The sequence below is a fragment of the Lontra canadensis genome, unplaced genomic scaffold, assembly GCF_010015895.1.
Source record: "Lontra canadensis isolate GAN:19392208 unplaced genomic scaffold, GSC_riverotter_1.0 scaffold1, whole genome shotgun sequence".
Lineage (NCBI taxonomy): Eukaryota > Metazoa > Chordata > Mammalia > Carnivora > Mustelidae > Lontra > Lontra canadensis.
Genome location: NW_022630995.1, coordinates 123,064,635 through 123,091,983, shown reverse-complemented (window position 1 = coordinate 123,091,983; position 27,349 = coordinate 123,064,635). Strand labels below are relative to the sequence as shown.

The 27,349-nt window shown below is 38.9% G+C and overlaps 1 protein-coding gene across 3 annotated transcripts in view; it reads right to left on the bottom strand.

Annotated features, from left to right (window-relative positions):
- Positions 1–804: 804 nt before the first annotated feature.
- Positions 805–27,349, bottom strand: part of GUCY1A1 (guanylate cyclase 1 soluble subunit alpha 1) — a 59,245-nt gene continuing 32,700 nt past the window's right edge. For all 3 annotated transcript variants that reach the window (XM_032862889.1, XM_032862910.1, XM_032862899.1), the window contains 7 exons: positions 25,157–25,218; positions 21,661–21,719; positions 19,609–20,318; positions 17,562–18,047; positions 13,895–14,038; positions 10,123–10,277; positions 805–1,195 (listed from right to left, as the gene is read on the bottom strand). In XM_032862889.1, coding sequence (XP_032718780.1) covers positions 994–1,195; positions 10,123–10,277; positions 13,895–14,038; positions 17,562–18,047; positions 19,609–20,318; positions 21,661–21,719; positions 25,157–25,218 — 1,818 coding nt within the window. In that variant the 3' untranslated portion in view covers positions 805–993. The remainder of the gene's footprint in view (positions 1,196–10,122; positions 10,278–13,894; positions 14,039–17,561; positions 18,048–19,608; positions 20,319–21,660; positions 21,720–25,156; positions 25,219–27,349) is intronic.

Sequence of the window (27,349 nt, the reverse complement as noted above, 5' to 3'; positions counted from 1 at the left end):
TGAACTTTGTACGGCTCAGCACGGCAATGCAGGATGTCTGCTGATATAAATCCAAATTTCTGGGTGTGTGTGCTTAAATGTTTTACTTCTGGACATTATGGTATATCCATATCCCCTGGAATCTCACTTTACTCTCATTTGTTTCTCATTAAATTAAATTAGAATGATATTATTGCATTTTAATACAGGCTATAACCCTCATTTATCCCAAATATCATGACACAAAAAGGAATTACTAGGAATTAAACTACTAATATGAATTAATATAGCCTTCATCAAAGTTCAGAAAAGAAAAATGTCAAACAAAAGGTAGTATTTATTGATATGACACATTACATTATGGCAGATATTTTTATAAAACAATCTTTGATATTTATAGAAGAACTACTTTATAGTCATATTGCATCTAACCCATAATTGCTTATTTCCTTAAAAAAAAAAAGTGCAACAGAAAAAATATCCAACCTATTTTGTTACATACACCAACAGTGAAATGAAGAAATATAATAAAATGCAGAGCTGAAAGGTTCAAAGAGCTAATGGTACCAAAGACTCTAATTTTTATTTGGAAAGCTTTTGGGGGGGCACACTATCATAAACGCACTTTCACAACCACGGCATTCCACCAGGACACAAGACTATGGGTCACTCCGTCGGACCGCGCAGGTCAGGGCACTACACCTATCTGACATATGTACAATATGCTGAATTGAGAGTACAGGTAAAAAGTGATGGGGATGGTAACAGAAATAATCCCCAGAGGTCATTTTTGAGGTTCCTTTCCTTTTTTTTTTTTTTTTTCCCTCTGAAGACTTGAAGCGTTGAAGTGAATACATTTTTATCATGTTAAGTGGAAGAAAAAGTAGATTGTGATTTAGCTCCTAAAATTTTAATACTGTTCTTAGTCATTGGCAATCATAAAGTGCTTTCAGAGATTCCGCACCTGCTCATAGGAGTCAAAACCCAAAGACTAATAAGCCGATCTGTATTTTGCTAATCTATTCCTGAGGCTTTGCCCAAGAAATTGGCATTGCCATCTTCGACATCTTTCTTCTGGAACCACGGTTTTGAATTTGTTACTGGTTGATAAGCTTCCAGAAAATGACAGATTCCAGGAATTTCACTGGGGAAGTTTGGTGGAAGTTCCTCCCTTGATCGAGGAGTAAACACAAAACCAGGGCAGTCTTTGAGTAATCTGAAAAGATTAAAATAAAAATATTAAAATTAGAATCTAATACAGATGTAACTGTCTACTCAAGAAAAAACAACTTAACTAAATCAATATTCCTGACAAACAGATCTTCCTTGACTTATGATGGGGTTACATCTCCATAAGTTGAAAACATCATAAACTGAAAATACCATAAGTTGAAAATGCATTTCATACACCTAACCTAGGAACATCATAGCTTGGCCTAGCCTGCCATAATGTGTTCAGAACACTTTTTTTTTTAAATATTTTATTTATTTATTTGACACACACAGAGAGAGAGAGAGAGAGAGAGAGAGAGAGAGTACAAGCAGGGGGAGCAGCACAGGCAAAGGGAGAAGCAGACTACCCATTGATCACAGAACCTGATGTGGGACTTGATCCCATGACCCTGAGATCATGACCTGAGCCAAAGGCAGCTGCTTAACCAACTGAGCCACCCAGGCATCTCTGTGCTCAGAACACTTACAGTAGCCTGCAGTTTGGCAAAATCCTCTAATACATGGCCTATTTTATAATAAAGTGTTTAATAGCTCATGTAATTTATTTAATATTTTATTGAAAGTGTAAAACAGAATAGTTAAGTTTATCAGTTGTTCATCCCCCTGATGGTGAACAAGACTGTCATGTGGCATATCACTAGTTAGGGAAAAGATCAAAATTTGAAATTCAAACTACGGTTTCTACTGAGTGCATATGGTTTTCCCACCATTATAAAGTTGAAAAATCATTAAGTTGAACCATCGAAAGCTGGGGACTGTCTGTATTAATAAACCAACCATTTTCAGTGTGATTGGCAGAAATATCCTAATGATTTTAAAAATATCTTCACAGAAGAACAAAGAAGACTCAATTCACAATAACAAAAGAAAATTCTCCAAATAATGTATTTCACTCATGTTAGGAAAAATATAAAATATTTTTGTAAAGATAAAATCAATAATTCAAATAACAGTAAATTCATAGTAGTGGGAAAAAATGCAAAATAATCCAAAAGTCTAATAATAGCAAAAAACCCCCAACCCCATCCATAAACATAGTGTTATAGAATAAGGCTTCCTAAGTTGAAAGAGAAAAGACATTGTCCATTTATTGGTTCATTTATTTTGTATATATTATGGGGAAGTAATCTAGGACAAGAGGTTGTGAAAGAAAAGTTCTATATAAGATATATTACATATAGAAGCCTGGCGGCTCAGCCTTTAAGCGTCTGCCTTCGGCTCAGGTCTTGATCCCAGGGTCCTAGGATCGAGCCCCGCATAGGGCTCCCTGCTCTGTGGGAGCCTGCTTCTCCTCCTCCCACTCCCCCTGCTTATGTTCCTCTCTTGCTATGTCTCTCTCTGTCAAATAAATAAATGAAAATCTTAAAAAAAGATATATATATATATATATATATATATATATATACACACACACACACACACACACATATATCTTATATATATAATGTGATATATATTTCTATATATGTGACATACATATATATGATGTGAAAATAACATGAATCTCTCAACAGAATTTATATGAATTGTAGGTTAGTAAGACTAAAAGGAAATTTAATTATACAAATTAATACTCTTCTTACTGTCTGGTATTTGAAATATTTCTTCTTATATTCATCTGTTTACCACATTTTATTATTTGCTACTAACTACTTGTCCATTGCAATAAACTCACTTTTTTGTATTTGCTCAGTTTTTTAAAAGTTTTTAATTATATCCCAAGTAGTTAACATACAGTGTAATATTAGTTTCAGGTGCATAATACAGTGATTCAACACTTCCATACAACAACCGGTGTTCATCACAAGTACAATCTTTAATCCCCATCACCTATTTCCCCCACTCCCCTAAGGACCTCCCCTCTGGTAACCAACAGTTTGTTCTTTGTGGTTAAGGGTCTTGGCTTGCCTGATCTCTCTCTCTCTTTCTTTTCCCCTTTGCTCATTTGTTTTGTTTCTTAAATTCCACATATAAGTTAAATGCATTTTAAGTTCCAATCCTACTGATGAAGTTACTTGTTCCTCTTTCTATTTCCTTCCTTAACTTTCTGTCAAAAGCAAAGTTTTTTTATTTTTTTAAAGATTTTATTTATTTATTCATGAAAGACACAGAGAGAGAGAGAGAGAGTCAGAGGCAGAGGGAGAAGCAGGCTCCGCGCTGAGCCAAAGACAGATGCCCAACCATCTGAGCCACCCAGGCGCCCCAAATGGAAACTTAGTAAGCATTTCTCTAACCTATTATTCAGGTATATGTATTCAGGACAGGAAATGTTGGTAGTTCTGGGCTCTAAACCAACTTCCACAGAAAACCACATATTATTCATGCCCAACCAGACCATGACCTCCACCTCATCAGCTTGTGATGTCATGCCTTAATGTAACAGAAGATGGCGCTGCATTAGATTTGTTACCTTGACACCCTATGTACTGAAGAAACCAACCAAATAGAAATCTAGGTTTCAAAAATGGCAGAACTCAAGTAGAAAAAAAATGTGAATATTCAAAAAGCCTCATCAATAAATATGCAATCTGCAAAATAATTAATGAAATGATGCTTTAGTCATGATCCATAAATATCTGAGTGCCTATTATTTATAAGGCATAATATTTGGTAATACATAATAAGAAGTTTCCGAATTCCATAGTATTAAAAGTATAAGCTTCGAAGTCTGGTAGATCTAGGCTGAGATAGCAGCAAAGATGTCTGTTTTCTAACCCTTAAGATGGAGTAATAATACGACAGTTCTCTTAGGACAGCTGTGAAGATTAAGTAAATAGATTAAACATGATGGGATAAGCGTCAATTAGTTATCAATTTACACTCATCATATTGGTAACATCTGGGGAATAGAAACCTTCATATACTGTTGGTGGGATATAAATTGGTAAGACCAATTTGGACAGCGAATGGATGGTTAGTGAAGCTGGGCTGAGCGTAGCCTATGATCTGGGAATCTGTGGGGTGCAGTATAGCTCTCCATGGCTTATTCAAGCTCTAGAGTACACAGACCTGTACTGCTAGACCTGGCTCAAACTGGCCTATGAGAGCCAACTGCTAAACATTCAGGGGTTTTTATGAGCCAATTAAACCATCTGTGGCTGAAACCTGCTGTGGTGGGAGTACGTATGTCATAGAAATGGGTAAATGCCAAAAATCAAAGACTCTCTACTTTCCTCCTAATGCTGGTTTACCAGCACAATGCTGCATTAGGAACAGCTTAAATAAATGAACTAAGTTTACAATTCATCAAAAAAAATCTCAAAAACATAATAGGCCGCAGATTTAAGGCAAGTCGTGAAAGGATATGGACAAGTTGAACGGGCATCTATTTTTCTCTGGTTTTGTTTTTCTACCTGGAGGAACCTAAATGAGAGTGACACTCTTGGACTCTCTCTGCCCAGTTTCTTTCCTGGTAGTGAGTTTGGGAGAAGCTGCTGATCATGCTCTTCTCAGTGCCTTCCTGCCTCTCTTTAGGAGCCCTCCTGTCTGCGGGAAACGTATGCTCTCAGCTGCTCCTACAAACCCTAAGGGGCACAGAGTTCAGCCTGTCAGACAGCAGTGGGTTGGGGGGAGAGGGGGAAAATATTTATTTTCTTTCTTTCTTTCTTTCTATAAAATAGGGATCTGGGGGCCCCTGTGTGGCTCAGTGGGTTCGGCTCAGATCATGATCTCAGGGTCCTGGGATCAAGTCCCACATCAGGCTCTCTGCTCAGTGGGGAGTCTGCTTCCCCCTCTCTCTCTGCCTGCCTCTCTGCCAACTTGTGGTCTTTCTGTCAAATAAATAAATAAAATCTTAAAAAAAAATAAAACAGAGATCTGCAAGAAAATGAAAAAATACTGACATTTATTAAATATTAGTATTAGCCACATGGGTGGCCATGAGTGTCCTATTTTCTTTTTTTCTTTGATTTTTCTTTCTGTAGGTTTAAAATGTTTAAAAATTACTTATAAAGTGCATAAAACTATAAAGGTTTGATAAATAACAAAATATAAAATTAAGACCTTTCTTTTTCTGTCTATATCAACCCAGCCTTTCCTAATGAATATGGTGATTATAATCATAACCTTATGTTTGAATTTATATAGAATATTCAGCACTTAGAAGTGGCCTTAAAGTATACTATTTGAATTTAAGTGCCTTGCTCATAAAGACACCTCTGAAAAACTCTGTGTTTAGGACTAAACGGCATGTCTTCTGAATACAAATTCTATCCTTTTTAAAGAAACTTACAGGTAAACACAATTAGAGTGTCATGGAGTTAGAAATGTTCATTAAATCATCTTTAAGAAAAAATCAAAATTTTTTTTACAGATTTATTTATTTATTTGAGAGAGACAGAGAGCGTGCAGGGAAGAGGGGCAGAGGGAGAAAAGAATCTTAGGCAGGGTCCGTGCTGAGCGTGGAGCCTGACGTGGGGCTCAATCTCCAGACACTGAGATCACCACGCTGAGATCACAACCTGAGCTGAGACTCAGAGTCAGATGCTTAATCATCTGTGTCATCCTGGTGTCCCAAAAAGATCAGAATTTTTAAGGAAAAGAGGTTGGAAAAATAATACCATGTAGATGAAAGTCTGATGGAGGCCAAAGCCAAGAAAAGCAACAAAAGTTTCAGGGCAGATATCCACATATGGTGGGAGTTTTCTTTACTCTCTCTTGACCAGATACCATTTTCCCCAAATTGCTGTATTAACTCTCCTTTTTTCTGTCAGCTCTCCATATTCTTTTTCTTCTCTTTGTTCCTTCCCTTTATAGAATTGAAGTCTTGTTTGTCTTTTATTAGGTTCTCAGATCTCTCTTGCAAACAGCAGTTCCTGGTTGTACTTTCCCACCCACCCTGGGCAGTATCCATTTATATCCCTCACCTGCCATTTTTGTCTTTAAATCCCTGGATCACCACATAAACCTGTCTCATTAATCCACTGACCTGAAACTTGGACAATATTTAGTCTCGTCTCAGTTTTCTGCACTTCAGTGAGATCAAACAAGAGGGCAGAACATTGTCCCTGAAAATAAAACTCCTGGTGCCATTTAGAATGAAGGAATGTGTAACTGTCATAACACAGCAACATTCTAAATTACTGATTAGACCTTGAAGTGAAAGGTAAGATTTGAAGTTAAGGATTTTTAGTGCGTGTGGGATATGTATTCTGTGCCCTGAATTTACAAGTTTTATAAGTGTATCACTTACATGTGTACATATAAATTTTTTTGACAAATGTCACCCCAGATTTCAACCAATAATTAGGTTTTATACTTGAATGACTTCTAGTAGAGTCTACTGTTATGTCCCAAACTCTGACAGAACTGGAATTATGTCTCTATTTCACAATCCAGTTGTTAAATTTCACAAAGTGTGCACTTTTGATTGAAATTTATATTATCAATTCTAAATTTTCCTATCATTTGGGGAAAAAAATAAGATAGTTTTTAAAAGAAAGACTTTTTAAAATGTGGCTAAACATATTTCACATTAAATACTTATTTCTTGCCTAAATAAAGCATTTTAACTACCACTTGCCCTTTAGAGAAGACATATGTATTTCTTATATGAAAGTAAGAGGTAAGTAAATTGAAAAAGGAAAAAAATAAACCATACCTTATTTTTCTACAAAAGATAGAAAGAAATTTAGTAAAAACATTGTTCAGTATCAATTAAATTTTCATTATCCTTTATAGATGTGCATAAAAATACATACTAAGAAATAATTAAAAAAAACACAAAAATGTGAATAGTTACTGTCTCTGGATAGTGAGATTATGAACTGTTTTTATTTTCTTTATAACTTTCTGACATTGTAAATTTTCTAAAATGAGAGAGTATATATTACTATTATAATCAAAAAATAATTTATTAAAAGGAAGGTGGCACTATGTATGGTATAAAATCTTGTACGTGCATGCCCAGTAACATTGCCTGTATGATGAACCTAAGGATTTAAGCTATGAGCCTTCTCCTGTTGCTGAAAATGTATATCGAAGTGTCATAATACTCTGTTGGAAGACACGAGATCTTAAAGTACATTTCGGGAGTAAAAAGAGTAGCGGATATCAATGTCTCCTATCAAGATTTAAGACAACCAGACTTTGAGAAATGAAACAAAGGAAGAATTTGAAAAAGTTTTGTCTTGAAATTCCTGAAAACAATTAAAATAGAAGAACTAGAAAATACACTTTTTTCTATATGAAGTTTTGGTTTTAAGGATACATACCCACCCAGGGACTCCTCATGGTGTCCATGCACATATATTACGTTATTGAACACTCAACAGCAGTGAAAGGACGAGAAACTACTCAAGTTATCTCAGGACTATCACTCTCACTTCCTCCAAAGAGCGGAGTCATATCCTCTAAGGACTTGAGTTCTTCTCCTTACATGGCCTATCTGGGAAGACTCTGAGGCTATTACCATTACAACTATCTCCTAGGACTTTTCCAATTCTCATGCTAGAGTGACTCATTTTCATATCAAAGAGTGGACGGTCAATCAATAAATATTTATTGCTTTCCTACTGCATCCCAGGTACTGATCTGGGAACTGGGGCTATGAAGTGTAGACCACCAGAGGCTGACACACTCCAAGGGGAGGTAGGCAATAAACACTGAAAGAAAACACCATTTCAGACACAGGTATGAGCTAAGAAGATGAAAAAATAAAATAACATGAGGGTGTGAGGTGAAAGTTGTTCCTCTAGCTATGGCAGTTAACTAACCAGTGTCTCTTTGAAGGGGTGACATTTGACTTAAGGTCTAATTATGAGGAAGAAGAAGACGCAGGATGATCCAGGGAACAAGTAGAAAGCAGAGGCACAGCCATTATCCTCGATTTAGCAATGGGTTTTGCAAGTCTGAAGGAAAAAAGGAAGGCCAGGGTGGCAGGGTGGCAGTGAGTGAAGGAGAAAGTAGAAGAAAATAAAGTGACACAGGCTGGCAGGACATTGATCAAAAGAGGACATTTTGGTCTGTGGTAACATACTTCAATTTTATTCTGGCTGCAATGGGAAGCCATTGGGGGGGTTTTGATGCAGGAGTGACGAGACTGGATTTATACTTTAGAGAAACAATCTGGCTGCTGTGTGGGGGATGGACTGTGGGGAGGAGGTGTACAAGAAAGCAAGCAGAAGAGTGAGGGTGATCCTGGGTTGGCTGGGGTGGGACAGAGGAGGGAGGCTTGCCTTGGGGTGTGGTACAGAAGAAAGTGAAAAAAGATGTATTCAGGATATAAACTGTGGGTGGATGTGGTAAGCTGTGAGGGGGAGAAAGCGATGATCGCCCTGAGATTTAGAGTCTAAGATGGTGGTGCCATTTTAAGGAGATTGATAAAGCAAGCTAGGCTGTGGGGAATGGATTTCATCAGGATGCTGTATGTAGGAAATCACTTGTTCTAAGACGATCATGATACTTTTAATTTGTCAATTAGTCATCTGAGAAGAAGTATAGAATAGGATATATGAGTCTGTAGCTTAGTGAAGAATTGTGGGAGGGGCTAGGGATAAAACAACAAAAACAACAAAAAATAAAAAAAAAACCTGTGTGTCAATAAAGTTCAGACACAGAAGACAATGGGGACAGAGCTCTGGGCACTTCAAAGGTATGGTAGGGAAAAGAGTAACAAAACAAAACACTGAGATGGTGAAGTCAGGGGGTAATGAGGAAACCGGGTGAGTATGGAGTCACAAAAGCCTAAGGAAGAAAACGTTCAACAGAGGGACTGCTCAAGCTATTCAGCTGCCATTGAGATGTTGAGGAAGATAAGGGGGAAGAACTGACCAGGATTTTAGCAAGAAACACCGATGACCCCATTAAGAACCATGTCAGTGGAGTGCAAGGGACACATGCTGATTGGTGTGAGTCAGAGAGCCAACAGGAAGTTTAAAAAAAAAAAAAAATAGAGCCAGTGAGTATGAAGAACTCTTGCAATGAGTTTTACTGGAAAAAGAACAAAAATATGGCAGCGGTGTTGGGGGTGGGTAGCTGAAATATGCTTGGAAACAAGGAAGATACTATTTTAGGAAGTCTCATAGGAAGACTCATCTGTTTTCTGATGGGAATAATCATTTCACTAGAGAAACTAATCACAGAGAGAAACCAGGTATTTTCAGGAGACCAGTTCTTGAGAAAGCGAGAAGTGGTCACACTCAGAGCAAACTTGGAGGGATCTTCTGGAGGAGAAGCAGGCAAGATGGCGGCACTGTCACCAGAGCAAGAGGCTGTGACCAGGGCTCTGGGGGAGGGGGGGAACTAGGCTGATGGGGTCTGCCCCCAGGGGAAGGTGGTGATGTACTTATCTGATGCATTCGTGTCTTCTCTGGTGAAACAGGAAAAGAAGTTATCAACTCTAAAAGGAAAGGCTGTGGAGTTTGCAGGAGAAAGAAGATGCTAAAAAATAGCTTTCTCTGAGAACAGGAACAATAACTTTCTGGGTATAGTTTGGTACGTTAGCCACCACTTGTGTCTGGAACATGTTTTGCTATTCAAGCTTTTCTGTTAGAACTGTATTCTTAAAATGAGATGGAACATCTCCCCGTCTGGCATCTGAGCTAAAGGCGTGTTGAGGACCATGCCCTGTAAGTTGTGGGGCCCATGTTAAGTCTGCCAGCGCCAAGAAGGTGCTGCTGTCAGAACGGCCATCCAAGTATGGAGAGCATGAATCCGTGCTTTGAGAAGAACAGTGGGGGAGGATGGGACATGAGTCAAGGAGCCCCCTGGGCAACAAACACCTCAGGCTTGTTCTCATGAGGCTGAGTAATTTTAAAAAAAGGGGAGGATGATAAAGTTATTGCTTTTCTCTTTCTTGTCAGATTATCTAAGCAAGAAAATGCTATGGAGGATAATATAAACCAATGGGAAAACAAGACAACAGTGTATAAGTGAAAAGAAGGGATTTGAGGCATTTAGTGCAAACCGTACCTGTACGTTGTTGGGCTGACATTGATTTTCCGTGGAACACTGCAGGACTCAAATTTGTTCGCCAAGGTGACGTTGTTTCCAAAAAGACAGTAACGAGGCATTTTAACGCCAACAACACCAGCAAAAACTGACCCGGAGTGCAGTCCAATTCGCATCTGAAAGCCCAAAGTCACACAATGTCCTCGTCATTGGTAAAACACTTCTCACTCGCTGGTCCATACTGGATGAATGCCCTTCATATGATTTTACCCTCTGCTGTCCCTATACCATTCTGCTCTTCTGCAAGACCTCCTGCCTGCTTCCCTCTACTCACATCCAATTAAAAATTACTAGTACAGGGCGCCTGGGTGGCTCAGTGGGTTAAAGCCTCTGCCTTCAGCTCAGGTCATGATCCCAGGGTCCTGGGATCAAGCCCCGCATGAGGCTCTCTGCTCATCGGGGAGCCTGCTTCCTCCTCTCTCTCTCTCTCTCTCTGCCTACTTGTGATCACTGTCAAATAAATAAATAAAATCTTAAAAAAAAAATTCCTAGTACAAAATCTGTCGGACTTCTTAACTCTTCTCCACTATGCACTTAGGTCTGTTCCATAAAGCATTTTTGTTTCAGCTGCATTCAATGTCTGAACCACATTTCTATGCATTCCTATCACGGTCACCAGAATGACAAGGCGAAGTGTCTGTGAGCTTCTGTTTATGGGAACCTGCTCTGTCCATCAAGGGAGACAGACAGTATCCTGGCCCCCAAGGGTTGTTTCCCAACGCACGGTCAGAGAAGGGCAGGAGATGACGGCTCTTAGAATAAAAGGATAAAAAGAACTTTATGGCAAACACTTCCCCCCTCTTAATGACGAACATGAAAGGAGAAAGGAATTGTGATATTTAAGTAGAACACATCACAGACAGAGGAAGCATAGCTGAAGTGGCTTAGACCTGCATCACAATGACTACATACACATTTTTGTTAAAACCGCCCAAATGCGTGGAAAACCAGAGTTGGGCCATATCCAGAAGTAAGGTGAGGTCTGGGATACGCTGGGGTAAAAGTTTAAGAGTTCTGAAGGTTACCAGTGATTTGGAGAACAATTAAAACAATATTTTAAACTGGCATCTTTTATAAGATCTGAATTCTTAAAAAAATTTTTGTTAGGTATATGCATTTTATTTATTTGTTTATTTATTTTAAAGATTTTATTTATTTATTTGACACTGGTGATCTCTCTCCAGTAGGCAGAGAGGCAGGCAGAGAGAGAGGAGGAAGCAGGCTCCCTGCTGAGCAGAGAGCCAGATGCGGGCTCGATCCCAGAACCCTGGGATCATCACCTGAGCCTAAGGCAGCAGCTTTAACCCACTGAGCCACCCAGGTGCCCCAGGTATATGCATTTTAAACAAAGGTCAAGTACTCAACGATTTAATGTTATTCAGAATTCAGAAGACCCTAGTTTTGCGTAGTTTTACAACTGATTTTAGGTATCTGCTAAGAATGTTCCAGAATCATTTGCTTATAAAATGTGAAATCATGAATTTTGCACAATTTTCAAACAAAAGCACTATAGTATGAATCAGGAGACCTGCATCTGCCACAAAAATCTGTGACTTTCTATGAGTCTCTTTAGGTCTTGCTCGGTGTTTCCTCATCTATAAAATACAGGATTGAATTAGTTTTAGAGTCCCTTCTTTGTCACAATTTCATCTTAATCAGCAAAGCTTAGATATCTGTTACATCTGGTATTTTCTTCTTTAGGAGAATATGGTTTTGTACATATACCAACTGATCAATATAAGCAAAAGCCTTCTTCTCTGATCAGGCTCCCCTCTTTGGGCACTCTCCTGGTTAAACCTGTTTCTCTCTCTGTACTTAGTTATTCTAGCTTTGTCTTGATAAATTTATGATAAGACTTTTTTCTATTTCATAATCAATCAATCCAAACAAGGCAGATAAAGTAAATGGCCTTTAGTTCTTCCCATGCCACTCTCCCTCCTTCTCTTCCCTTCTCCGGTTCTGAATTTCGCTCTCAACTCCACAACTTTCTTATCAGGGAACTTTTCATATTCACCAGCAAATTCACAAATTTCATTTGAAATTCATAAGAAAAAGACCCTAAATTGAAGACGCACAGCACGTCCTGAACGGAAAGCTGCTGGTGCAATCTTCCATTTGGGCACCACGTTTGACACATCGCCATGTCTCATCACAGATGCCTTGAGAATAGGAAGGAGGGTACAGGAGTCCTTTTCCAAATTCACGTTGCACTGACCGACTTCCCTGTCACATTCGGCCCTCTGGTTTCTATCAACACTCCACCTGCAGCTTTCTAAGCCAGAGTGTGTGGACGGTAGTAAGGAAATCAGCAGTGATAGGCGATTTATAGAAATGGCATGTTGGAGAAACACATAGAGCTTGAAAAAAAAGGGAATATTTCCTATTCTTTCACTTTGATTCCCTTCCATCGGGTAGCAGGGTAAGAAAGAGGGAAAAGGCTGGGTTCAACATATGGCTTCTATTATGAAGAGAGCCAAGGCTACACTTCTAAGTATTATAGTTTTGTATTTTACATTTTTTCTTTCTTTTCTCTATTATTTTATAGCATGCCAGATAGGATTCTACAGGACTTCAAAGTCCCCTTTCTTTTCGTTTCTTTTCATTTTTTTTTTAAGATTTTATTTATCTACTTGAGAGAGAATGAGAGATAGAACAGGAACAGGGAGAGAGGAAGAAGACAAAGTGGGGCTCAATCCCAGGACCCTGGGATCATGAACTGAGCCAAAGGCAGACGCCCAACTGACTGAGGCTCCCAGGCGCCCCTCAAAGTCCCATTTCTGAGGGTCATCAATCGAGAACTGTTTTATAAAAATTAAGTGGCAGATTCACTACAAGTAGGACAAACAAAGGAGATCTTGTATTCTACGAAATTAATGCCTAGCATGGTCATATTATCTTCTCATCTGCAATAACACATTATTTTGAGATAACGTAGAAATTTTAGAGTGTTACATGCTTTGGAAAATATTGGGGTGGAGTAGCAGTCAATTTTCATTAGAGTGTAATATCCTGCCCTACAGGGGAAATGATGTTTTCTAAACTTGTTTGCATTTTCTAGATGCATTTCAGTTGGTGAATCAGATACACTTGCAAGCGATTTGGAAGCCAGGATTTCCGCTGTGACTGCACCTCTGGGGCTTCCAAGAGCATGGACAGCTGTGGCAGCCTGTGGGTTTCCTATGGCATGCTTAGCACAGAGCCCAGCTTCCAGTCACTCGTCTTGTGAGGATCGTGATGCAGGATTTCCATGTTACTGATTCAAATTATATTAAGTGCAGTTTTGTCCTGCAGCCAGTAATAGAGACAGCAGCTCTCTGAGCACAGTGGTTTCCTGCTGTGGCTGGGGTGGTAGAGTTCTGGAGCCAGCTTCTCCATCTCAGAAAAAGCAAGGACCCAAGTGCAGCTCTGGGGGTCATTTTTTTGGAAGGTTTCACTTATGGATGGCTTTGTTAGTCCTCTCAGTGATTCTGCACACCCCTTAAGACCCTATCATAAATTTCTTCTGGCTTCAACAACTTCAGAGATTTTGCTCTCTGCAACTGACCCCAACTGATGCACTATTCTTTGCATTTTTAATTATAATTGTAATTTTATATATAAATTATATATATAATTATATATAAATTCTATATATATAATTATAATTATAATTTTCTTTTCATCTTTAATTATAAATAATTAATAAGCATGTACTCTCCATGACATTTGCTGGGCATTATATGATCTGCCTTACCTTGATAGGTTCTCCGTGGGGAGACATGACTTCATCCGAGAGCTCCATCATCTTCAGGGCCATCAGCGCTATCTGAACAGCATGGGTGTCACTTTCTTTGTGTAGTCCCCCAGCCACACAGTACGCATCGCCAATGGTCTCCACCTGCACATAACAGATTTTCCGCATTACAAATACAAGTTTGGAAAGAATGATAGTGCACGTCATAGAGCAGACACCTCAGTGTTTGGGCCCTCTGGAACATCAGAGTATATCAGATACTCTCGGAAATGGCTCTCCCTTTCAGGAAATTCATCAAGTGGAGACGCCTTACATCAGGTGCTGCTCTGGAAGCCAGTGTGGTCCTGGGAGCACAACGTCAGGAGGTGGCATCTCCTCCCAGACTAGTGGAGCGTTTCACTCCCTCCACCTCATGTAAAGCGCTCTGTAGAGGCCAATGATGTAATGTAAATGATATTTCGTGTTTGTAACAATTTACTTAAAGGTATTGGAATCACTTGCCGATTTTATAGCCTCTTAGAATACAGTGTTTTGAATAGTCGCTGCTCAATCATTTCATATGAATTTAGTAAAAATGTATGCTATAAAGCTAAGACATTCTAGTTTTTCAAAAGGATTTGGGGACCCTCATAGTAACTATAACTGGGTCTACAGGAGTATCAGTCACGAGGTATAGAAATCAAGATGTCAAACAATGGTGCTTGGAAGGCTATTGAAAACCAAGCTGCTATATAAATTCCAAGTGTTATTATTGTCATTACTGTTGTTGTAACGGGGAATTTTTATCTGTCCACAATGCTGATGGCAAAGCTACCAGTTAATTTGAATCCACAAATAATCCACCAAATCATAATCACTGAGTTTTTCTTCTCCTCTAAATATTTATTGTAACTTACTAGATCGTATCACTCCTCTTATCCAAACTTTCTAGTGTGGAGGGATGGAGAGGAGAAAGGAAAAATGAGAAAGGGAGACAAACCTTCAGTGATTCTCCATTTCACTCAGAATCAATGCTGAAACTCTTAAAATGCTTCCAAAGTCCTTCTCACCTTTCTGCTAATCTCTGATTTTACTTCATCCTTTCTCTTGCTTACTTTGTTCCAGTGCCATTGATCTCCCGTTATCCCTCAAACATACCAAACATGTTCCCACTTGCTATTCCTTTGCCTTGAACAACCTCCTGCACATGGCCACTTGGCGTATCCCTCATTTCCTCCAGTGCCCACTAAAACATTACCACGTGAGAAACACCTATCCCACCCGCCCTCTGTAAAATAGCAATCACCCTTACCTTCTGCTCTTCTCCTCCTTCCTTAACTTTATCCAGAATAGCACACACATTGGAATGCTAAAAGTTGACTCATTTGCTCATTTTCCCCTCTTCCCCAGTAGAATGTCAGCTCTCTTAAATTGCCTGTTTTACTAACTCCTAAATTACCAGTGCCCAGTATATTTGCTAACAAGTGAACCAGGTGGTAGTGCCTCTTATAAGATTTTCTTCAGCAATGAATATATAAGAAGTGCCTAAAATAATGGCTGACATATCTCAGATGCCCAATAAGTGCACCTTATTTAATTAAAAGAAGTGGTGCCCTCACTCCTACTAGATGCCTATTCTCTCTGCTATCATAGCACCTGTACACCTGTGTTCCCAACCAGGCATTCACCTTGTCACATGGAAATCTGGCATTGGTCAGCCCTGCCCTCCTATCCCCCCACATATGAGCTCTTCTCGCTCAAGTTGACCAATCCTGGATGACAATGAATATCTGCTATAACAATCAATAAATGAAAGCTGAATAAATTGAAAAATGAACAGAAGATGAAAAGACAATAAGCAAATGAGATTAAACAATGTCCTGGTATAAACAGGTCCTGGTATGCGGCGGGGGAAGCTAGACTATTCCTTGGAAGCCACCACACTCACAGGCGAGCGTATGATTAAACATACTGTGCATCTTACGTTTATCTCCTGGTGAAGACCCTTCCTGATCTACTTACAGCTGTCTCCAGGTATTTGCATGCAAAATCAGAAGCAAAAAGAAGGTAGAAATAAGGACAGAGCAGATGATTCACTATTTAGCTTGGGTTGTAGCTGGATTAGCCATGGAACTCTGTGGCTACTATCCACATGGTAAGGAGCACAGATTTTGAATACTTGATTGGAATAACTGAATTGTTTTAGCTTCAACAAGCTGAAATCTGTAGAAGAGGGCTACTACCTCTGCTAGCCACCGTAGCAGTCGCAAGGGAGAGTGAGGCTTTCTTCTTAAAATTCTGAGAGGAGACAATGTCAGGATAGAAACTATCTACAAATAACTATAGTAAATTGCACAAGAGGACATCAAGCTTAACCTAACTAAAGCCAATTATTTTATCAGTAATTATACATGGAATTGTTTCCCCCCCGCCCAAGGGGATCATGGCTCTGTCTGGAATTTCCTGCTGGAAATTTTTAAAAGGAAGGTTTTAAGTTGGACATCTAGATTGAAACAAAGCAGAGGCTTACATAGTCTCATAAATAATATTTGTTTTCTCCTTAATGATGTACTTATTTCACGTTGGGTGAATCTCTGAAATGCCAGATTGTACGTGGCAAACTAAAATGGGATTCAAGCCACGCAAATGAGAGGGGTGCTTTGTTCTTAATGCTAGTGGCTAAAATAATATGAAAGACTTTAAATTAGTAAAAAAAAAAAAAAAGGGGGGTTTAATTCTAGAAACACAGAACACTAAAACTACTTCACTAGTTCTCTTATAGCTAATCAAGTTACATTAAAAAAAAAAAGGCTAGTACACATTAGGGATAATTACTTCCCTAAGGAGCTTCCACGTGCGTAGAATGATGCCCAGTATGTGGCAGACTCATCCAGTAAGTCCTGCCACATCATGAATAACTGATACGATTTACCGTCATCTTTGCAACAGGCCTGTTCCTGAAGCTTATAGGACATAATGTATGTTATTCATGTGTATAAGCTCCGTAGATGGATATTACTCTCTCTGTTTTAGAAATGAGAAAGGGTATTTCACTTTCTCAGCTTACCGAACAAGCGGAAACAAGATTTGAAGCCAGGCCTCTCTCTGCACCTATGTCTCTGCCTTTGGCCTCGAATCTTCAATAATGCCTTAAGTCAGTGTTTTTTTCCTCTGATTCAGCCATTCAAAGCATCACATTAACTCCATACTGAGTTAACCTATTTGAAGATAGTTTGTATAAGACCCATGTTTTTTTTCCTACTTTTCCTTTTACAGAGGATCACTTTTCTCCCTACAAGTCATACTTGGAATGATCCCATGCTTGATAATTCAGCTCAGCTGCCACCATCAAGTGTCCCATTTACTGACTTTTAAATTGTCCCCGTTCAGGGGTCCTATGCCCCATCTTCCACTCAGCCTATCACCCCTCCACACTATGCTTATTCTTTGAGAAGACAATGGGGCAGTCCTTTAATGGAATAATGATCTCAGTTTCTGAGCAGATTCGGAGCTATTTCTGGCTAGAGTACACCCACAGGATTAAGGCACAATGTCTGCTCCCAGGACGCGGCTTGCAGAGAAAGCCTTTCATCTGCGTGGTAACTCAGTAACTAGGGGGTCCTGGCTCTGGTGCTTTTTCTCAGTGACTTCTGCCTGTCCCATGTGCCTCGCCCTCCTCTGCCCCTACCTTGTAGACATCCAGCTCGCCGCACTGCTGGTCAAAGCGAGTGTAGAGTGCGTTGAGCATGGTGATGACCTGCAGCGGTGAGCACTGGGAACAGATGGCCGTGAACCCCACGATGTCGGAGAAAAGCATGGTGACGTCACTAAACTTCTTGGCTTGCACAACTTGCCCTTGCCACAGCTGTTGCGCAACCTCAGAGGGAAATATGGAGCACAGGAGATCCACCGTCTTCTTCTTCTCCTCCTCCAGGGCTTGGTGGGCTTGCTCGAGGGTGGCCTTCAGCTTGCCCAGCCTCTTCTTCAGGCCATCTTGCGCTCTGGCCTGCTCCCCTATCAAGACTACATCCCTCAGTGCGTTGTGAATCGGGATGTCTGACAGGTAGAGCCCGCGTCCTGTAAAATCTTCCAATCTGTCCACGCAGGGTGACCCCAAGAACAAGATCGCACTCGATTCAACAATGTAGATCATTTGGCCTTTGAGGTCCATAACCTGGGAAGTAAAGGCAAACCAACTGTGGTTTATTTTAGTTTCCAACATCTTTTTGAGACAAAAGAAAAGACAGAGATATGGTGACGATCCCTTTGTGCTTAAACTCGATTTTTTTTCCCTACCTGCTGAAAAAGAACAATATGCTTTCATATAGTTCCAATTGACTGTGCATTGTAAAATGCACATGGACATTTGGAGAATGGGTAGAGTGGAGTAACTCTGCATAGAGATCATGATTTTCAATAAACCTCGCAAAAAATTCTTGCTTCAAGTTTTTCTCACCAGAGGGAAGGCTGATATTTCTGCTATTCTTTTCTTTTAGTAGTAACAGATAGTGTAAAGGATTGTACCAAGGAAGACTTGAGAGATGTGAGGGGTAGGTGATCATCCTGGTTTACTGTATGAGTGAGAACAAATACGTGTAAGTGTGTTCTCCGCAGCAAAGAGTCAAAATCAACCCAAATGCCCTTCAGTAGGGGACTGGTTAAATAGAGGATAAGTGTACGACGGGATTCTACACAGTCTCTGGAAAAAGGAAACAGGCCTACACACCATGACACGGAAGAATACCAGAAATGTGTTGCTTAGTGAGAAAAAGGAAGTTGCAAGTAGTATTTTGTTTTGTTTCACACACAAAAATGTATCCAACTAATGTCCTTGATTTTTTGGCTGCAAGGAATATCTCTAAGTATTACCTATTTTGAGCATTTAGCTACATTGCTTTTGTGATGAAGAGTGGTAAAACTGTTTCCATTTTGGGAACAAACTGCACATCTCTTGCAATTATGCATGTTTAATAGTTACATACATATAAGCCTGAACATTAGCTTTGCTCGTACAATCAACTGTGATTTTGCAAACTTCTTCCTTGGACTAAATAACCACCCAGATTCTCTACCATGAGAAAAAGCACCACAACATTCTCTAACAATTAAAAAAGTTACTGATTTTCCAAGTCTATTAAAAATTGTTTTAAAGGGGGCACCTGGGTGGCTCAGTGAGTTAAAGCCTCTGCCTTTGGCTCGAATCATGGTCCTGGGGTTCTGGGATAGAGCCCTGAGTCGGGCTCTCTGCTCAGCGGGGAGCCTGCTTCCCTCTCTCTCTCTGCCTGCCTCCCTGCCTACTTGTGATCTCTGTCAAACAAATAAATAAAAATCTTTAAAAAATTGATTTAAAAATCCATTTAGTTGTCTCCTCTAAGAAACAAGTAGTTTTTGTTTGTTTGTTGCAGAATAATGCCTCTTGTTAGGTATTTGACGACTAAAAACACATTTTTATATAAATATTTATCTAATTTGGTTTATAAAATACCCTGAGAGGATTTTAAAAGGTAGACCGCATCCAATAAATATTTGTGAAGTAATGAATCAAGTAACCAGCACATGAATGAAGAAAGGATTAAGTTTATTTCAGCCTTAAAATGCTACTAGAATTGTCTTAAACGTAATGGATGTTTTATCAAAACATTTGAAGTGATGCATATCTCTTTACTTCTTTGTTTCTAGTCCTTAAACAAGAAGTGATTTATTTCATATTCCAACTACTATGACATTTTCCTTACCCTTGAAGATCTCTTCACAGAGTTGTCCCACCTCCTCACTCGGACGACAAACTGCATGTTCAGCATAGCCATGATCCCACTAAATGTTTGGTTGATTTTGGGAGTCAGAATTTCAAAGTACTCATCAAAATTCGGCTTTCCTTGGAAGTCCTTCCTGTTCATCAGCCTTCTAATGCCATTGCCAAACTGCAGAATCGTCAAGTCCTTGTCAAACATGAAGTGGAAAGGAAAGGTCTTGCAGAAGAGGGACGCGGGAATCACCAGCGAGGACTGGGGCTTCCCTGGGGACAGAGAAGGTTTGGTGCTTTTGATGTGGAGGGAGTATAACAAATAGGGCTGATTGACGAACTCGCTGCCGTCATTCCGGAAGCAGGGAGGCAGGACAGACACCTCCACTTCGGTTTCGTACAACACGCGAGCAGCAGCCTTCATGATGCCAGGAAGAATCAGGGACGTGATTCTCTTAGGGAAAAAATAGTACACATTTAAGAAATCGTGGTCTTTATCCAGGCACAGAATGGAAGCATCCTCAAACCTGTCTCTCTTTTCTGCTTCTTGGCAGTGGCTGCTCTGTTTCAGGAGGGTGCTGAAGCTATTTAAAAAATCTTTGAGGGTTCCTCCAACCACACCTAGAATGTGTTCATCTTCCTCGTAACATATTTTGAAAAGCTCTTCCCCGAGAGACTCTTTGACGATTTCCACTGGAACTCCTGAAAGCAAAGAATACATTTTCTGCCATATCTATATCATTCTGGGAAAAGCTGCACGGTTACTACTATTTTTAACACCGTTTGATTTGAGGATTTAGTGCCCTTTACCTCTGGTAACAAGAGTTCTGACCAAAATTAACCATCTATATTCAAATTACCCACATCGATGAGTTTCCACAATTCTGGAAACTCCAAATAAAAATTCTCCATCAGTTAATTATGAAACCATGATAAATTAAGTATAATACACAACTTTTAATCTCCCTGAAGAGACTGTTGTTCTTACAAAAGAACAATCAGTACTACAGAATCAAGTTCATTTCAGAAAAAGCTCTCCCGTCATTCTGTTAATGATAAACACAGTACATTTTGATGAAGGGGCACTGTCCATACCTGGAGGGCCTCCCTCCCTCAGTAGAAATGTTAACAGGAATGAATTTGAAATCACTGGTCATGAAAATCAATTTTATCATTTTTCTCTAGAGATGATATAAAGTCATTTAATTTTTTTTTAAAGCAAAACAACATTCTTGTTTAAATGTTACTGGAATGAATGTTTGGAATTCATTTACTTCCTGTAACTTCTCCTTCCTTAATCTTCCTTATTTTTTAAATTCTGTGTATCATTTTTTCCCCCTCATCTATAATTTGGAAAAACAATAGTGCCCTTTTCATAGCACTGTTGTGATGTGTAGAGACTATTTAGAATAGTGCCCAGCTCCCGGGAAGGACTCAGTATGTTAGCCATCACCATCACCATCATCATCATCATTAAATTCTTAGTATCTTGTACCTTTGGAAAGATTTAACCCATTGGTCCATGTCCTCCAACTTTCAAAAGGACAGTACAACAAAGTTACTCATCTACTTCCTTCCCATAAACTAATTATTAATACGAGAACACCGCTAATCCTTTTTTCCCAGGATTGCTTCCAACCTTCAAAAAATTTCTTTATTTTACTTTGTTGAATAAGATTTTTCATGAATAAATAAGGAATACTTAGTTATGTTCAAGGCCAAAGCATGTAAATGTCTATGAGTCAGCTTCCCATGCAGCCTTATCTATGTCTCAGCAAATAAACATTATAAAGAAGAGGAAATGTTTTCCGTCAAACAAAAATACACAGCATGAAAAAGAATTACTCTTTATGTTAACACAATATATTATACTGAATACTTCATACTGGAAGTCACCAAAAATAAATATGAATATTTTAGGAGAAAATTTTAGTTCTACAGGTAAATATTTTCTACCAGTAGAAAATATTAGTTTACAGGTAAAATATGAGTTCTGTAAGTATGATTACTCCCTAATTACATATACTTAAACAATTTCTATTACCTGCTGCAACTGCTTGGTCTGTAATTATTTTTTCCAAGTCTTCTCTTTCCAAAGATTTCCTGAAAATATGTCAACATCTTAAATTACAAACTGACAAATGCATGCTACACCTTCTGATTGTAACATACAGACATGACAACAGAAAATAGTCTGAGTTGCATTTTCTGTAGAGGCAAATCTTACTATCAGGTTTACAAGAAAGGAGCAATGACATGTGCAACCCCAAAATACGCCTGATTTGGAGTGTTTCCTCATTTTTTGAAGCATATTTACCATATTTACCTTATTTTAGAAAGCTAATACTATAGAGGTTTACACTGGCGGGGAATCAGAATAGCAGATGGTAATAAAGCTGTCCAGGGTTCTTCTGATAATACAACTAAGAAGAAAAGTTCATGCACTGATGGATTTCCCTTTTTAAGTTCCATTATCTTTCTTCTTTGCTTTCTTTCTTTCTTTCTTTTTTTTAAAGATTTTTAAATTTATTTATTTGACCAGGAGAGAGGGGCACAAGCTGGGGGAGCAGCAGGCGAGGGAGAAGTGGGCAGAGGGAGAAGCAGACTCTCCACTGAGCAGAAAGCCAACTCAGGGCTGGATCCCAGGACCCTGGGATCATGAACTGAGCCAAAGGCAGATGCTTAACAGACTGAGTCACCCAGACACCCCCGCTATCTTCTTTTCTAAAGCAAATATGTAGCATATATTGCTGAATTTAAGGTTCTATATATTTAACTCTCAGGCATTATTACATTGAGCTATGTGTATAAAAATTAGTAACTAAAGAAATCTATTTTTTATTCAATCACTGCACTGGTTTTTACAGCATAGAAGTTGATAATATAATAGCATACATTTTGACCAATAAAAAGTTTTAGTAATTTCCACTAGATGACTTACTGATTCATGTTTGCCTAATTATGTTTTGATGATTTCTGACAGAGATGACTTATAACCAAATTGGCCAAATTACTAACACATGTTAAAAGACACCTAAGATTCTATCTGTAGTTCAATTTGCCATTAGATAAGCCAAGTTTACAAACAGACAAAAATCTAAATTTTAAACAGATTTCAATAAAACACAATACATGTACAGAAGTTTCAAAAGGAGATATTTTCAAGAAGGAAAACTGCTCAGTCCACTACTTTATCACATAAAGGTACATTGCTTATAATTGTTTAAAATGCTAGGTAGAAATACTTCCTTATCTAAATTGGTTGAGGCTCACTATCTAATTTTTATTTAGTTTGTGTCTAGATATCCCCAAACCTCTCATTATATTTTATATTAATCATCTTCAGACTTGCTTATTTTTCTCATTTGCTCAATTTCTGTTTTGTTTTGTTTTGTTTTCCTAAAGAAATGAAATCATTTCTGCTCAGGGAACCCTAATTCTGCCAATTTCCTGAACCCATGATATGAGATGTGAGCAAAACTTAGTGCAAACAGCAAATGATGCAATTAAAAATAAGTCCTCTAGATTTACCTTAAAAAAAAAAAAGACTAAACTTGCGTATGTGCCAGCAAATATGTGTGTGCTTATACACACACATGTACACATACATATACACATACACACACACACACACCCCAGCCTTGCACAGATATGCTGATGTGATCAGAAGATCCCAGGAAAAGACAAAGCAAAAGCTCTCTGTGAAACCAACCCAGAGAGATATCACAATGACTGTATTAAAAAAAAGAGATATCACAATGACTGTATTAAAATTAATTCACTTAAAAGGTGGGGGGCAGGGGGCTCCAGTCTTCATTTAGGGACAGGTTTATTGTTTAATATATTGATTTTTTTGCTTTTCAAATAATATAATAAACAGTCCAAAAAAAGAGTTATGTTCAGTGGTTGGCAGGTTGAGAGCAGTAGATATGACAGCACACTTTCCAAAACGAAGATGGGGGGAAAAAAGGAAACAAAAAATAGATCCAAGAACTAAAAAAGCAAAGCAGAGAGAAGCCATTTAGCATATCAGCAGGCAGTCATGAGAAAAAAAGTTTGTCATCTTATTGCAACAACTGAATAATTATCATTAGCACAATTTAAAAGTATGATCAGCTCTTTAAGAAATCAAGGAAGCAGTAAAAAAACTTCAGCTTTCCAAAAAAAATGATTTTTTTTTTTTTTTTAAGTTTTGAGGTATTTTTAAAGAGCTGCACAACTGGGAATACATTCTAACTGAGCCCCTGCAGCTTCCAGCTTAGGAACATTTCAGAACACAGAGCCCTGAGAATCAATTTTGATCTGACTGGCTGTCAAGGATTTAAGCAGACAGACACAGCAGCGGAGCTACAATGACTTGGCTATCTTATCAGCTTGACTGAGACTTAAGGTCAGAGGCATTCTGGAATGCTTTTCATATCACTTGTATAAACAAAGCTTCTGTCAGACACGTAGAGTCACACTCTCTCCTTCTGGACCCTTCCTGACCCTTTCTTGGCTTGCCTGCTGCCTGCAGTCCGGGGCCAGTTAGTCAACAGGGAAAATGAAGGACAGGTAATCCACTCATGAGAAATAGATGAATGAACGTGTAAAATATTCCCAACAATGGCGTTGGTTTGCAAAGCTGCAATGTTCAATTCTGCGAATTTGAACACAAGTATTTATTTTATTATTTACAAATGAAACAATCCTTGAGATTCCAAGGAATCAAAAGCAAGGCCAATAAAATGACCCTCCAGCAGTAAACATGCTAAGATATTTATGCAAAATTAACTCTATAAAGCAGCTTAAAAAAAACCCCCTTATATATTAACCCTTTACAGAAAGATTTCTTCAAAAAAATTTCAAAGACAGCATGTGAGAAAAAAGTATAAACGGAAGATACTCAGCCAGCGCATACAAATAGAATCAAACTGGTTATAAAAATGTGGAACCACTTCCCTTAGGACTGATAAACAGCTGTTGCCTCAAGCCTCCTGAGTCAACCCCTCCCTTTTAAGCACCACCCAACTTTGATTCTTCTTCAGTCTTCTCTGGCTGTGGCAGCTGAAAGTTTAAAGTGTGTGGGAATTACTCTCCCCACCTCCGGACTGGGCACTGGGACCCTTTGCCACCTCTTGGCTGTATCCTTCAGGCAGGAGTCTGTACTGATCACCTGGGATCCCCGCCTTACCTGTGAAGTACTGACATTACCTCTAGTAGGAAAGAATATGTCTTATGGCTTGTTAAAAGCAGCGGTATAGGGAAACATGGTTAAGATCACGGACTCCGGAAAGAACAGGCTTAAAACTCAGCTCTGCCGTTTCCTGAACAGCTGTAAAATCCTAAACATTTTATATAAATCTGAGCTCAGGGATGTATTCAGTGTGAAAAATAAATGCACTAACTTTCAGATTAGTGGCAGTTAAAACACTTAGTCTAGTTTCTCCAATACCACGGCGATTCGAAACATGTCGTAGCCTTCACTAAGGGGTGGTTATTTGTAATAGTATCAGTTAAGTGTCACGGGAGGGTCACACAACTAAAGTGGTTCAGTTTACCTGCTTTCTTTTATTTTGTGTTTCGCCAATGTCCTCTGAAGTGCAAGGTTCAGCCGCTCCAACTAAAAAGTGAAAAGAAAAGTTTTAAACATTCCCTTGAATAATAATTTACTTGAAGACAGATATTTTAAAAAATGTGTCCTGGAAGTTTCTACCCAGCAGAAACATGATCACTTTACTGATGAGTGTGGTGAATTTACGCTTTGGAAACAGAGACTGATTTTCTAGAAGTTTCTCAGCTCTGGGAAGAAACAATGCCCTTTAACTAATTTGACTTTGGATGATGTGGGCTATGGCTTACAGCCTTCGCCCTTTGTGGGTGGTCTCACTGACAGCCACAAAACAAGGTCAGGCTGAATCGGAATCCAAATAGAAGATTCCAGTTGGTAATGCCAGGTCTTCCATGAAGGAATTGTGGGCACCACTTCCGCTGGGTCAGGAAATCCTCTTGGACGTGCTGCCAAGGCTTCAATCTCAGCATGGCTCCAGCCAAGCAAATTCCTGTTCTCTTGACAAACCCTACACCCGGCGCCCCCCCACCCCCCGCTGATTTTCTCAGCTACAAATGCAAGTTTATATTTCATATTTGATTTACAGGTCCTGGCCTAGAAAACTTGAGCTATCTCCGTCTTTCCCCTTTTTCTAAACCAAGCTTTCACCAAGGCCAGCTGATCGTTGATTTGAAACAAATCTCACATTTACCTTACTTTTTTACTCTCTTGATTTCTGAGTATTTCATGAGTTTTTCCACATTGTAAGTTATTTGTATGTAAGCCTCCATACTTCATAAATACTTGATGATCTATTAATCTCTCTTAACACCTTGTTTTCTCTAACTAGTTGGTAAGCTGGACATAGAGTACTGGTTAGCTAGACTGCCAATGTTTTGCATTCCATATAAAAACCATATGTATCTATATGTGTATATATAACTGTTGATTCTTTCTGTAGTTTGCCCAGAGGAAAGTGAAGAATTTTCTGGTTGTGTTCCAAGTTGGGAAATTCCTTTTCCCCTAAGAACTATTTATATCCCTCTTACAGTTTCCACTGGTCAAGTGAGGCAGCAAAGTTAAGCAAAATAGAGCAAGCTTCTGTTTTAATAAAATGAGTTATGGAAAGGACTTTCAGTTTTAAAGAGCATATCGAGCTTAGGGGGAAAAATCTGGAATTTATTGAAAAAAAAAAACAAAACGAAATGAAAATTTTGCATTGGATGAGCAATAACACATTTTCAGGTCCATTCCACAACTGGAATGTCATCTCCCTGTTCTAAATCTGCTAAGGACACTTGTCCCCTCCCCCGCCAAAGAAAACCCCCAAACAAACTCAAAACACCATGACTGCGGAGTTAAACCTAATTATCTAAAGCAAGAACTACAATGCTGTCCAATGCTGTTTTGAGTCTCTCCCTTAGGTTGCTGATAGAATTGAAACTAAACTAAACTTAGCCAAACTAAATGCTCTACGTCCTACTTACCAACAAGTTAGAGAAAATAAGCTGTTAAGAGAGATTAGCAGACCGTCAAATATTTATGAAGTATGGAGGCTTACATACAAATCTATCCACATGAAAGAGAATCAGTGAAAAAAAAGTTATATTTGACTAAATCTATCCACATGAAAAAGAATCAGTGAAAAAAAAGTTATATTTGACTAAAGACATGCTGATGTTTGGACAGTTGAAGTAATCCACACTGAACACCGCCCAGTCCAAAGGCATTCAGCACCAGGACATTTTACTGTTAAAAGACAAATCGCCTCAGTTGTCAGAGTTCTAGTCACTAATGCCAAATCTACCCATTTTACTCCCTAGAGTTCCAACAGCTTTGCCTTCCCTGCTACATGACGCTGTAGTCAAATTTTGATGTTTTTTCCTATGAGTTCACAAACAACAGAGATTATTCCAAATGAAGAAAAAGAGAAAAGGTAAAATATCATTTAGAGTTGGTATTCAGGATGTTTTTAAAAGCGATTCCAACATTTGTCTGACTTCAATGGCAGGAATTCAAAATTTATCCAACAAAATAATAAAGCCAACACGGTAATGACAGGACCCAGGGAAGGCATGGAAGCTCTCCAGCTTTCCCATCCTCACCATCTGTTCATCTCTGCGCGTCTCACTCTGTTCTTGGAAATGAGAGTCCCAACCACTTCCCAGAGGATGATGCCAACCAACTCCCTGAGAAGGACGAC